A 15,053-nucleotide genomic window follows, 5' to 3' on the forward strand; every position below is an offset into this window, starting at 1 on the left:
TGTTTGAGGTTGGAATGTCAGAGATTCAGAGGAAACAAATATAGAATCAGGTACTCAGGCAAATTAACAGAACCAAAAACAAAAAAAGTGACAAATCCCCAACATTAGATAGTTTCCATTCAAAGAATTTGAAGAATATTGCAGATACCTCAAGTATAATTTTTTGTATTTCTCACAATTCAGTAATCATTCATTCAGACTGGAAGTCTGCACTCCACCATTTAAGAGAGGTGCCAAAGATAAAAGTTAAGGAATTAGGGGTCAGTTCATCTAATCTATTGTCAGGAAATTTCTAGGGTCCACAATTAAAGATGGGTGACTGAATATTTGAAAATCTTCAGTTGATCAGACATGGCGAGCAAGAGCCTGTGAAAGGTAGAGCCATCACTGATAAACCTGATTGTTTTTTTTAAAAAAGAAATGGTTGAATTGGTAAACTGAGGAACTTCAATGATGCTATTTACTTGCAGTGCTAGAAACCAGTGGAATTGAAGGGACATAAGTGACCTTTGTGAATAATTGTGTCTCACAAAGTTCTGCATCTATTCCACAGCTAATCACCCTGTGCACTAATGAATTGGGTTGGATAGAAACCCACATATCTAAATTTGCAATGACACAAAAATAGGTCACACTGTAAACAGTGCAGAAGTCATCCTTCTGTCAAAAAAAGTTCTGGTTGGATCACATCAGGAATATTCAGTACAGTTCTGGACACCAAACCTTTGAAGAAAATGTATTAAATTATGAGACAAGCTCAGGGGTTAATGGCTTACTTTGTTCCTGTCTGAACCTTGTTACTGTACACTATTTATCTTGAATATAGTACTCACAACAGGTTTTGATGGCTTTAGATCCTGTTTGTCTCTTGTGAAGTCATAGCCACACTTTGGACAGATTCCTGGTTTGTACCGGTTCATGTAGACATATGTACATTTGGGATTCTTGCAACGTCCTTTACCTCTGCAAGTTGCCAAACCAAGGTCCTTAAGAGCACAATAAATGTTAGATTATTGACCCACACCATGCTAGAAACGTAAATACAGGAGACTTCATAAAGAATCACGTAATACACTCAGAATTACCTCAGGAAGAGAATCTAAAAGCTCATAATTCATAAATAAACAAACACTTTACAAGGTTACTAGGAACACAGCAACAATGGGACTCTTGGTAAATGGCCACATATAGGATACAGCTCCATACTTGGTTTCTTCCACATTCTACTGATGCCTGCAGTGCCATCAAAAGAAATTTCAGTGGACAGGTATTTGCCCAGAGGAACAAAACTCTTTTCATTTTCTCACCTCTTCCCTCTACTCCGACTACTGTACTATCAGTAAAGACACTAATTCCACTTGGCAGCAACATACAGACTATTTTAAACTCCCAAAAAATGGGTGGGTTAGGGATCACAAAATACTAAAATTTGACAAGGCTCAACCTCAACTCCAATCCATTCACCTCCAGGTTTAATGTTGGTAGGACAGATGAAAGGCAAATCAATCCACTCCTGGCAAACTGGTGGAATTTTAATATCTTAATGAGATTAAGTTTCAGATTAAAACCAGGTCACTTTGTAAATTTAAACAAAGCAAGTCAATTTCTGGAAAACTCTGCAGCTTGATGGAGCTAAAAATAACTTTGGGAAGAAGTGAAACTAGGTGCAATAATGTTGTCCCTTAGCACCTTCAGAGAGCTGATATCCAATCCTCGGCTTCATCCAAAGCCTTCTCAAGGCAGGGATTAACCCTTCTACGATTTCCAGATTCTCAACTGGGGCAGCCTTTCCACCCAACTGCAAGTCAAACCTGCCATCTGGGTTAGGATCCATTAAAGTAACATATGACCAAAGAGCGACACTTTGCAGGATGACTGATGCTTTCACTGTGGAAATTGTAATGATAATTAAAAACGACAGAATATTGCAATCAAAGTTCTAACTGAGTTTCAATTACTATACCTGTACTTACAAAGGCGCTGGCTTTGTTTGTTTTTGGAAGAGTCAGACACACAGTTTTGACTGAAACTGCACCCGCCTGAGGTGACCCATTCTCTGTGGCAGCTTTTAATCCTGTCTATAGATAAAGAAAAACAAATATTCTTTATAACTACAGTTACAAATGAATGACTTGCAGCTTCTGCAGCAGGATGCTGAGCCCCTCAATTTAAAATAATACCTTAACTTTTATTTTAAGTCAGTTCATCTCATTATTAAATTATTTCTCAAGACAACCTGTCAATAATGGTACTATGACCATAAAACATTCTAATCTCTTGGAGGGAACACATAGTTAGACCATACTGCACCACCTGCCTAACAGTTTAAAAAAAAAGGTGAATGTTGAAGATACGAAAACCAATTGCCCCTTAAAATGACAGAACAGACTTCATCAAGATCAAGACTGATTTACATTTCTCTTGACTCAATTCACCTGCTCTTGCTCCATATTTCTTGATTCAATTATTAATTTAACTTTATATTCTAGTATTGCTAATAGCCTCGGATAAGATTATCCCTCACTCAAAAGGTATAAACACCATAAAATAATATACTATGAGGTAGTGCAGTCTAGATTCAAGTGCTACCGGAAAAACACAGCAGGTCAGGAAGCTTCAGAGGAGCAGGAAAATCGACGTTTTGGGCAAAAGCTCTTCATCAGGATGAAGCCCTTCCTGATGAAGGGCTTTTGCCTGAAACATCGATTTTCCTGCTCCTTGGATACTGTCTGACTTGCTGTGCTTTTCCAGCACCACTTTAATCTAGACTCTGATTTCCAGCATCTGCAGTCCTCCCCAACTGAAAAGGCAAAATCTATCACCTAGACAGACATCCTTTAAATTAACATGCACTTTGGAGTATGATATTATGCAAAGCACAAAGCAGCAATTTATCATTCTAACCAAAATATGGAGAAGCAATAGCTTGAAACTCTTTTGAAGTTAGCAATGGCCTGGGAGGCAGGAATAAGCGAAGGTTTATAAATCATACTAAGCTTAAAAATGATAACAAACAGCTTAGTATTAAACAAAGATGGCTAGCTTGAATGCTACTTTTTGGAGAGTCCATTATGAAGTGAAACAACATTTTAGTCATTTGTACAATGGAACAGAGCTTGATTTTAATTTGGAGTGAAACCTCTTCACAGAGAACTTGTGGCGAGCGACAAGATTTTAACATGAAGTCTCCCAAAATAATGGACTGTGATCTGCCTGAAGTCAGTGGGAAATGTCACAGGTTGAGGTGGAAGTGGAAAATTCATCCTTTGAATGACACTGCTAGAGGCATAAGGCAACAATGAGGAATGTCTGGTCTAGAGGAGCCGAGGACCCCCTGGTGCAACCTGGTAAAACACCTTTACTTCTCCTGGCCCTCAAAGAATCTCAAAGAGCAAGTTCACTCGGGACCCTTTTTCACCATTCTGCTGTCAGATTTGATGCATTTCCATAGCAACCCATGGAAATGCAGAGAACAAAAAGAGATACGTACAGCCCCTCATGGATTATAGCTAATTGACATTTACAATTTCAGTATAACATTGAAGACATTATTCCAGGCTAATCTTTCTTTCCTGAGGGAAGTTGCCCTCTCAAACATGTTTCCTAATCAGCAAAAGTGCAGGAATCGCAATTGGATTGTGGGATAACCACTTTTTCCCTTCTCCCCTTCAACTCTGTCAGCTCAACTTAGATGAAAGCAAAATTAGGAATAATGTATGAGTTTTTAAAATAAAATGAGCTAACATTCTTTAACTGGAATGCCTATCCAAGTTACTTTGATATCACAAAATATTAAAATCACTCATTTTGGTAAATGCGCAAACATACCTGTTCTTCTCCTTCTTCATAATTTGGATGTAAAACAGAATGTCCCAGTTGCTTTAAGGTGCTGGGTTTCAGACCTGATGGAGGAGGAGAACTCAATAAGCTCTTTGCCAAGGAACCTCTAGCTAAAAAAGAATAATAATTTTTAGTCTTCTCCTATCGCATGAAGAAGTTTTGTTATTACATTATCTTTTGATACAATCATTTTGGACACTAGAACACTATGATGACAAACTCCAAGATTCCTGCATAATGATCAGTTGGTTTAAATTTATTTTTTCATCCTAATCCTAGGCCACATGTTAAACTCCATGATACAAATTGCTGGTGTTTTTTTTTTAAGTAACAATGTGATAATCTTCAAAATGAATTCTCAGCTTGCTAAAGGTTCAGGATTCACTCTAATTTTACATAGATGTTACAATAATCTCCCCATATCCAGCATGCACAAGCAATGGGGCTGCCAGTTACCTGAACATGTCAGTTTTTTGAGAGATAATATTGGTGGCTGGGAAAACTCAGCTCATCACTGCCACAAGTTGAATGCGTTCTAACAACAAGCACTGGGACCAGTCATAAATACCTGCATCCTGGTCATTCTGGGTGCTTTTGTCTTTATCAATAAGTCAAGTCTTGAACTGGCTTTATTAAAGAATCTGAATCATAATTCCCTTCTAATTGCTAATGCCAGTAAATTCGCCTTTATCTGAATCCCAACTATCCAGAATTCTCCTTTTCAATCTTGGATGTTGTTTGCATGACAATTCCAGATGCTTGTGATCCAGACAATGTGGACTTCACTATACTTTGTCTTACTCGTATTTTATTTACAAAATTGATAGCAATTTTCCAGCATTAAACAGCTACAGAGTTGCAGCCTTTCAACCATTAGCTGTATACAAACAAAAGCACAAAAATTTAAATATAGCTATAAATGAGTTTTAGGATTACAATTCTATGAATAGATTCCTATAATATAAATAGACTTCAAACTTTGAACTACACTCTCAAATTTTAAAAGTTTGTTCTAATAATTAGAAGGAAATGCAATGTACTAGAACAGAACAGAAAAGTAACATGCAAATAAAATGTAGTGACATTCAAACTTGAAACACATAGGGTCAGACTATCAGAGACTATTTCAGAATGCAGTGGAGAAGGATGGTTGAAAAACAAACCCAGCAATGGTGTCATGCAGGTTCATGCAACATTTGGAAAGGTGGAGGCTGCGTGAGTTTCCAAACATGCCTGTGCTCTGAATTAGGCCAACTAAAGTAGATAAGTACTTGTTAAAAGCCCGTCTTTGGCGGGGGGGGGGGGGGGGGGGGGGGGGTTAAGAGAGGTGGGAGTTGACAGCTGTCTTTTTCAAACCAACTGAAAGCAGGCAAAGACCATGCCCGGGCTTGTCACGGAATTAGAAGACGTTTAAACAAGTCACCATTTCGCTAGGTTACAGGGCTTAACTCTTTGCAAAGTTGTAGCAGCCATCAGATCAAAGGCTTGTAACCCTCCTGATACCATTTTGGCATCAGTGGGCAAAATGTTTTGGCTTTTAGCTGAGTATGAAATACAGGCTTCAACCCAAACTTATTCCCTCAGGAAAACAGCACCTCAGTGATAGCTTTTAATCCGATTTCAATTACATGCAGTTAATTCAAGTTGGAAGACTATCTTCTATAAAAAAAACGTTTGCCAAATATTGAATTTTGGAAAATTTCCAATCAGAGAGATTGTTGACAACAAAATTAGACTTAACTATCCTGCTTTCGGGTTAATATTCAGCACATGATATCATGGAATAGATATTTGATAGAGAGTTTTTATATGAGCAAATTACTAGGAAATAGAGTGGGAAATATTGCTTTTAATTGACTAAAAGGTTGCATACCTATGGCTTTCTGACTTGGTGAAGACACATTAGATTCTGCTGGTTCTGCTTGATTGACGGGCATTGTAACCACTCGAATATAGGTGACCCCAGACTGTGAAGCTAAAGAAAACACAGTATAATATAACATTCATGACTGGGCTTCCACTAATGTCAATTGCTGATGAGCACATTTTAAGAAAAATGCCAAGATGTGGAGATCTATTAGAACAATACCAGGGATGAGTATTTTTATCGATGGGGTGAAACTGTTCTTCAGCAAAGGATATGGGGAAATTTGTAGAGATGGACAAAAGGGCACTTAAAATAAAATTGTTTGACATCCACACATATTTTAAGCAGAAGTTCTGCTATGACACATACTTGCTGTGTTACAACTACAATGCATGATTTTAATTGCAAATCTAAAATCTGATTTCTAAAAGCAATATTGATCAAGGAATCAATTATAGCAGTGAAGAGAGACGATATCATGGAAGGATCAAATAAAACTGATGGGTACAAGTAAAAAAAAACACAAAAGGGGCAAACATGTTGCTGAGTGCGTACTATTAGTCCCATAGAGTCAGCAGGACTTAGAGGAATAAATGTGCAATAAAATTTCAAAGAAGTGCAACTATAATAAGGCAGTAATAGCCTTTTTTAAAATACCCAAAATATTAACTGAATAGTTTTAGTACTGAAGGTAGGTAAGGAAAAAAAGTTCTTACGTAACAAAGGGAAGTTTTTTTTGGCCAGCACATAAAAAGCCTAACAAGGGAGGGGACAGTTCTCGAGCTAATATTTGAAGATGAGCTCCAGCAGGTCCAAAGTACACCAGTCAAGGAGCATTTTAAACAAGTTGGGAAAAGAAGTTCTAAATTGGGAAAAGGCTAATGTTACTAAAATATGATTGAGGCCAAGGCAGACTAAAGGAAAACACACAGTACTTTTTTAAACATGGAAAGGGTAGAAATAATGTTACTGTATGGTCTAAGAAGATGCGGGTAGAGTCTTCAATAAAACTTTTATGCTGGCCTTCACAATGGAAAAGAATAGACAACCCTGAGATAGACATTAGGATGGAATACTGCAAAACATTAGAAAAAAATTAAGATAGAAAAAGAATACGGAGTTTTGAGAAGACTTGTAGCTCAGGTTGAGGTTTGGCATGTAAGTTCTCTCGTTGAGCTGGAAGATTCGTTTTCAGACATTTCATCACCATACTAGGCAACATCAGCAGGACTCCGGTGAAGCACTGGTGGTATGGCCCGCTTTTTATTTATGTGTTTAGGTTTCCTTGAGTTGGTCATGTAATTTTTTTCGTGGCGATGTCACTTCCTGTTCTTTTTCTCAGGGATTGGTGAATGGGAGAAACTTCAAACCAGCGATGACAGGAAAATTACACATACAGACCAAATACTGAACTACAGAAGCAATCATCCCCACACCCACAATCGAAGCTGCATCAGAACATGATTTCAATGAGCCACTACACACTGCAGCGCAGAGGACCTACAAAGAGCATAGGAAAAGAACAGCATTTTCAAAAAGAATGAGTACCCAATGAATACAGTCTGCCGATTTTCTCAGCAACAAACCCAAACAAGCCACCTAGCCACTCTCCCCTACATCAAAGACATCTTGGAAATGACTGCCAGACTACTCAGACCTCGTGGCAACATGGTAGCCCACAAACCTACCAACGCAATAAAACAGCAGCTGATGAACTTGAAAGACCCCATACAGACAACAACCAAATCTAATGTCATTTACAAAATACCTTGCAAAAACTGTAACAAACACTACATTGAACAAACAGGTAGAAAACTAGCCACAAAAAGACATGACCCTCTCTCATTAGTATCCTTATATACAGATGAGGAAGGATACTACTTTGACTGGGACAACACATCCATCTGGGGACAAGCCAAACGGAGACACGTGTGAGAATTCCTAGAAGCGTGGCACTCTAACCGGAACTCTATCAACAAACACATTGACTTGGATTCCATTTACCACCCGAGAAAAAGTACAGGAAATGACATCACTAACTCAAGGAAACCTAAACACAAATAAAAAGTGGGCCATACCACCAGTACTTCACTGGAGGTAAAGCTGTTACCTAGTATGGTGACGAAACGTCTGAAAACGAACCTTCCAGCTCAGCGAACAAACTTACATCCATGGATAGAGAATAGGTACTGATCGATTGAGCTGCCTTAAAAAGAGGACAAATCTGCAGGACCATGTGAGATGTATTCCGGAATATTGAGGGAGGCAAGGGAGGAACTAATAGGACCGTTGGCAGTAACTTTAAAACCCTCTCCAACTGCAGCTGAGGTCCAGAGGCGTGCTAATGTTGTCAACCTTTTAAAAAGAGCCAGAAAAGGACAGATGAGGAAATTTCTGGCCAGTCTAATCTTTGTGGTGGGGAGATTAGAAAGAATTGTGATGAACAGAAAATATCTGAACTTGGACAGATAAGGATCAAGGATAGTCAGTATGGATTCAGGGAAGATGGCATTTGACAAATTTGATCATGTTTTTAAAAGTAGCAACCAGTAGCGTTGATTGGGCAAATTCATTTCGTTTAGTGAACATGAACTTTAGCAAGGCTTTGATAAGGTTACTCGTGGCAGACTGATCAAGAAAGTAAGAATCAATTATATCCAAGGCAAAGTGGCACACAGCAGCCAAAATTGGCAGAGAGACAGGTGATAGTTGAGGAATATTTCTACGACTGAACGTTTACTTGCAGTAAGGCTCCACAAGGCTCAGTACAGAGGCTGTCTGTAGTGCACGTTAATAATTTAGACTTAAGTGTAGGGAAAAATGATCAAGCAGCACACAGATGACATGAAAATTGGTTGGTGGGTAGATGGGTAGGGGAGGGAGAGGAGGGTAAATTGCTGTGAGTTATAGACAGACTGGTCAGGTGACAGACTGGTCAGCTGAAAGAAACATACTGGGGAGGGGTCATAAGGTAAAGAATTACACTTAGAATGGTAGGACACTGGAAAGTACTGAAGATCAGAAGGAGTTTGCTTTTTGAAAGTAGCAGGGCAAGAGTACATAAGGTGGTTAAGAAGGCATATGGGGTAATTGCCTTTACTAGTCTCACATTTAAAGGTTTGCCTAATTTTCAAATTACACTCCGGCCTTGCCCCTTCCTATTTCCATAGCCATGTCCACTCTGAGATCAAACATGCCTCCTCACCCCTCAAACTTTCACTGCCATGACCCTCAACTCTAGAATTATCCTCCGAAATAATTTCAATCTTTGGAAGCTAAATTTGACCAAGGATTTCACATCTGTCCAGATATCTCCATACGCAGCTCAATAATTTAAAAATAATCAGATTATTGGCAAAGTATTATAAGACCAAGATTTTTGTATCACCACACTAATACCTACCTGCATTGGATGGGGTTGCTGGCAGGATAACACGTGGACGTGACCGAGCAGCACCAGTCATCAAACTGGCTTTTGCTCGCCCTTTGGCTTTGTTTCTGCGTCGTACTTGTAAACCTTGTCTATTAATACGACAGAGGTGGAAATAAGTATAGCATTTACTTGATAAAATATATTGTGAAATTATTTACATTCTTCACTGGACATTAGGACGACCTTATTTCACCCTGTACACATCCATCCGCCATGACGAGGGCCTCCAATCCTTCAGTTTCTTCCCCTCCCAATGACCCAACTAGTACCCTTCTACTGACGTGCTCATTCGATTGGCTGAGCAGGACCTCACCCTTAACAATTGGTCCTTCAAATCCTCCCACTTTTTTCACACCAAGTAGATTGCCATGGGCACCCGCATGGGCCCCGACTATGGCTGCATCTTCGTCAGATATGTGGAACATCACGCCCACCATGGTGGGCGGCATGGTGGCATAGTAGTTAGCACTGCTGCCTCACAGCACCAGAGACCCGGGTTCAATTCCCGACTCAGGCGGCTCACTGTGTGGAGTTTGCACATTCTCCCCGTGTCTGCATGGGTTTCCTCCGGGTGATCCGGTTTCCTCCCACAGTCCAAAGATGTGCAAGTCAGGTGAATTGGCCATGTTAAATTGCCCGTAGTGTTAGGTAAAGGGGAATGGGTGGGCTGTGCTTCGCCGGGTCGGTGTGGACCTGTTGGGCTGATGGGCCTCTTTACACACTAAGTAATCTAATCTAATCAGTTCATCTTCCGCAGCTGTATCAGCACAACTCCCTACCCTTTCCTCCGCTGCATTGATGACAGTATCGGTGCCACCTCCTGCTCCCACTAAGAGGTTGAAAAGTTTATGAAATTCACGAACACCTTCCACCCTGACCTCAAGTTCACCTGGACCATCTTGGACACCTCCCTTCCCTTCCTGGACCTCTCCATCTCCATTTCCACTGACCGACTCAACGCAGGAATACACTTCAAACCCACCAACTTCCACAGTTACCTGGACTACAGCTTCTCCCACCTAGTCTCCTGCAAAAACACTATCCCTTACTCACAATTCCTCCGCCACATCTGCTCCCAGAAGGACCAATTCCACCATAGAACATCCCAGATGGCTTCCCTAATCAGGGACTGCATTTCACCTCCCACATAGTCAACAATGCCTTCCTACACATCTCCTCCATTGCCTACAACTCCACCTTTGAACCCAACTCCTCCAATCACAAGAAAGATATAAAACCCTAGTCCTCACCTTCCACCCCACCAACCTCCGGATACAATGCATCATCCTCTGCCATTTCCGCCAGCGACAAACAGACCCCACCAGCACAGATATATTTCCCTTCCCACCCTTACCTGTGTTTTGCAGAGACTGCTCCCTCCACAACTCCCTTGTTAGGTCTACACCTCCCATCAACCCAACCTCCACTCCTGGCACTTGTCTTGCCATCACAAGAGGTGCAAAACCTGCACCCACATCTCCCCCCTCACCTCCATCCAAGGCCCCAAAGGATCCTTCCACATCTGACAGAGAATTATCTGTTCCTCCACACACGTCACCTACTGTGTCTGTTGCTCTCGGTGTGGTCTCCTCTACATTGGGGAGAGGGGATGCCAACTTGTTCCCTGAACTGTTCCACATGTCTGGGACACACGCACCTAGAAACCCCACCGCCCTGTGGCCGAATACTTCAATTTCCCCCCTCCCACTCCGCCAAGGACATGCAAGTCCTTGGCTGCCTCGACCACCAAACTCTCATCACTCCATGCCTGAAGGAAGAATGCCTCATCTTCCACCTTGACACCCTCCAACCGCACAGGATCAATGTTGATTTCACCAGTTTCCTCATTTCCCCAGCCTCCACCTTATCACAGATCCAACACTTTAACTTGGCATCGCCCTTTTTTAACTGTCCTACCTGCTCATCTCTGCCCAAAAATCTGCTCCACCCTCCTGTCCAACCTATCTAAATTGCCCATAGTGTTAAGAGCATTTGCCCCAGGTATAGATAGGATAGAGGGATGGGTCTGGCTGGGTTACTCTTCGGAGGTCAGTGTGGACTTGTTGGGCTGAAAGGCCTATTTTCATACTGTATGGAATCTAATATAATCTATCACCATCACCCCCCACCTTCATCTACCTATGCAATCCCAGCTAGTTTCCCCCTAGCCCCACCCCCCCATTCCTGATGAAGAGCTTACACTCGAAACATCGACTCTCCTGTTCCTCAGATGCTGCCTGAGCGGCTGTGCTTCTCCAGCACCACACATTTCGACACGACTTTATTGACATATTTTATTTCTTCTACATGATTCTTTTGTGCATCAGTTTATATTTGCATGTGTGTTATTAACTGTTTGTGAAGAAGGGGTAGAAACAAACCAAAAAAATGCATATAAATCTTGGAAATTTTAACATCCTTAAAATGTACAATGGACAAATCGAGAATCATGATGTTTTGTCACCTTTGCTCAAGTACTCAAGTTAGCAAGTATACAATTACTCAGCAAATAACAGGATTACATACTTCTAAGGTACTTTCCCTGCAGATGACTTTACCAACACTTACTGTCTAGGATTAAATGTGAACAGTGGATTAAAATACGACAAACGGTAACCATTCATAACAAATTAATATTCTCACTTGTGTTTGCATCTGACCAGCAGTGAAGGGAAACAAATAGCTTGTAGTGACCTTTAGCTACTTTTCATTCCCTCCCTTTCCTCCCTCCCAACTCCTGCCAAGTCCACTAAATATGGTCATAAATACAAATCAGGGACCATGAATAGGTCAGCTAATGTTATTCGCTGTATTGTTATCTGTCAATATGCTGTAAAGCCAAACTACTCTCTGCTTTTACAGGGAATCATTATTATACAGTGCATGTTCTGTTATGGTATTTGCTTTCTTGAAGAGTGTGGTGCTGGAAAAGTACAGTTGGTCAGGCAGCATCTAAACAGAGTTGATGTTTCAAGCACAAGCCCTTCATCAAGATCTGCTTTTTGCTCGTTTTGCTGGATTCTGGGACTTGGTAAATAGCATCAACATTTCAACTTGGCTTTACTCCTTGTTGCAAATTACAGAAGTCTCCCAAAACTATATCAGTCTTGATTTGATGTAATTTTCCACCATTGGCAACAAAGTTCAGAAAAGTATCAAATTTATGTGGCAAAAATAAACTAACCTCGATCCTGGTCTCATATTGTTAACTCCATGGGAGCCACTGATTACGGTGTTACTGACATGTGAAGGTTGGTGTGTTAGAACCTCCAGCTCCTTTACGACAACTTCAGACTGTGATTCCATTGTACGCTCATCTGTCAGTGCTGTGTTGCAAAGCTGTACTGGAAGTACCTGTTCCTCCGTCTGTACAGTGGACATTGCTGCAGCTGATTCATCAGGTCCAACATGTACAGTTTGCTGCCAATTAGTTTGCATTTGTTGCTGTTCTTCCTCCCCTTGATCTTCTGAAGCAACATTAAGCAGCTGGGTCACTGCCTGTGAACTTTCCAAACTGGACTGAGCTGTGTCTTTTGTGCCGACAGACACATCTGTTGTTTCCTGTCCGTTTACAGAGAAAATATGCTTTGAGAGCTTGCTAAACAAAATCTTTTCAGTATTGTGTATATATTCTTGCTTTTACTTAACAAAGATTTTACCACAAAGCATAAGGAATAAAGCCAAATATTTTGTGCAATTTGTTTGGAAAGGAATTGCAAATCAAAAATGTGAATTCAGTCTATAATTGCTTATGAACTTCAACTAATCATTGCAACTGACCAAGTAAAATGACCTAAAATACAAATAAATTACAGACTGGAAAAAAGTGCGAGTCCTTTAATTTTAATAACGTTTGTTATCTTTAATCTAATTCAGCATGTCCCCATTTAACAACAGAAATGTTGAGACTTTTAAACAAAGGCACTTGACTTTTTCTTTCGAAAAACAGCAATTAATCTGTGAGCCATACTTCCTCTGGCATGCAAATACTAAAAGAAACTAAAATGATTTTAAAATATTTACATTTAAACACAATGCTTCGAAGAGAATGTATTTTCTTTTTAAGAAAGTGCAAAATTAGAAAGAGTCCCTCCATTTGGAGGTTTGAAAAAGTTCAATTCCTTGATACGTTAAATGAAGGAAAGGGCTTATGTCATTCAACCTTATAATCCTTCCCTTGACATGTGTGATCAATATTAAAGTGCTTTGAGCAATATGTTAAAATATGAATTTTGTTAAGTGGAAAAGTTTCAGTTGCTAGTTACAAATTCATGAATTTGAAATAATCACACTTGGTACAAACAATATTGGTTGAGAAAAAAAGTCATTAAGAATTGGCTAAGTACAGCAAATGTTTTATTAACTAACTTGTATGGGACCAGGAGCGTGATGGTTGATCAAATATTCTGGATAATCAAGAGGTGCACAAAATAAAATAAAAACACAGAGTAATAGGAATGTAATGCAGGAGGTATACTCACTACTCTTATCTTTATTTCAGTATAGGTTACTTAAATAATAATGCAACTTTGCCTGAAATAAAACTTATTGGCAGAGAGCCTTCCCAAACCCACCATCAATTGACTATTCGAACATTGCGGTAGGATTGTGGTGTTTGAGGACAAATTGACTTGAAACTGAATCAATTGTTGATATTTCGTTAGGCCATTCAAGTGAACAAGTACATTTATAGAGTAAATAACATTTTTAAAAACTATAATAATTGGATAGAATAATGTAGTAAACGTCATGGTATTTGAGATACATAATTTTTGCAGATTTATCGAGAATGTCAGTTCATAAGGTGCCTGTTAAAACAAAAGTTTGCTAAATATTTAGCTTACCTTATTTTGCTTCTCTTGATTACACTCCACATGTACATTTAATACCTGCAGTTCCTTACCCTGTTATAAACAAATCAAAATCAAAATCAAAACTCTGATACACATAAAAAAAAGATTCCTCAAAAACACAATTTACTTAAACAATGCATCACCCTCATCTCAAAGTCCTACTTCTAAAAATGGTGTGGGAGAAGTATGAAATGACTGATGAATCTTCCCTCCAGTATTACTATGTTAAGTCCAATAGCAATCACACATAGGAACCAAAAGATTCAGTTCTTTCTAAAGGAAAATAGCAATCATCTCAAGTTGATGAATATTCTGAGCAAAAAGAATTTCCTAATGTTGCCACAAAATATCTACACTGTATGAGACAAACAAATCAGAAAACCACCTCATCTTTAGTCCAACTATAAACTTTAAGTTCATGAAATGGTTTACGACAATATAACCTGAGCTCCAGTCTCAAGGATGGCCACGATAACTGAAATTGACTTTTACTTCCAGATGTTCCTAACTATTCGACTTAACTAGATTTCACTATTGTCAAATGTGTTATTAAATTACCTTTGGAATCCATTTCCCTCCCAGCCACTTGCCACAATTTGGACATTGTGGAGGTTTGTGTCTTGTGACATATGTAAACAAACAGCTTGGATTTGGACAACTGCCACGGCCTCTTCGTGTATAGGTTGTCTTGTGGGAAAAGATGGGCTGCAGAAAACAAACGGCTTTCAAACACCTTATTAGTTTCACAATATTCACAGCAACTTTCTTTGGGGCATAGAAAAATTCAAAGTTATAACTTAACATAGATGTAAGGCCATAAGACCATAAGACATAGGAGTGGAAGTAAGGCCATTCGGCCCATCGAGTCCACTCCACCATTTAATCATGGCTGATGGGCATTTCAACTCCACTTACCAGCATTCTCCCCGTAGCCCTTAATTCCTTGTGACATCAAGAATTTATCAATCTCTGCCTTGAAGACATTTAGCGTCCCAGCCTCCACTGCACTCTGCGGCAATGAATTCCACAGGCCCACCACTCTGGCTGAAGAAATGTCTCC

General features: G+C 39.8%; 1 protein-coding gene across 5 annotated transcripts in view; it reads right to left on the bottom strand.

Annotated features, from left to right (window-relative positions):
- The window catches only part of hmgxb3 (HMG box domain containing 3), a 91,516-nt gene that overhangs the window by 47,237 nt on the left and 29,226 nt on the right, over positions 1-15,053 (bottom strand). For 4 of the 5 annotated variants that reach the window (XM_060837339.1, XM_060837335.1, XM_060837336.1 and 1 more), the window contains 8 exons: positions 14,552-14,698; positions 13,985-14,044; positions 12,325-12,701; positions 9,111-9,229; positions 5,714-5,815; positions 3,829-3,950; positions 1,974-2,078; positions 834-986 (listed from right to left, as the gene is read on the bottom strand). In XM_060837339.1, coding sequence (XP_060693322.1) covers positions 834-986; positions 1,974-2,078; positions 3,829-3,950; positions 5,714-5,815; positions 9,111-9,229; positions 12,325-12,701; positions 13,985-14,044; positions 14,552-14,698 — 1,185 coding nt within the window. The remainder of the gene's footprint in view (positions 1-833; positions 987-1,973; positions 2,079-3,828; positions 3,951-5,713; positions 5,816-9,110; positions 9,230-12,324; positions 12,702-13,984; positions 14,045-14,551; positions 14,699-15,053) is intronic. The other variant, XM_060837337.1, reaches the window with a different exon arrangement.

Source organism: Hemiscyllium ocellatum, chromosome 16, assembly GCF_020745735.1.
Source record: "Hemiscyllium ocellatum isolate sHemOce1 chromosome 16, sHemOce1.pat.X.cur, whole genome shotgun sequence".
In the NCBI taxonomy this organism is placed as follows: Eukaryota; Metazoa; Chordata; class Chondrichthyes; order Orectolobiformes; family Hemiscylliidae; genus Hemiscyllium; species Hemiscyllium ocellatum.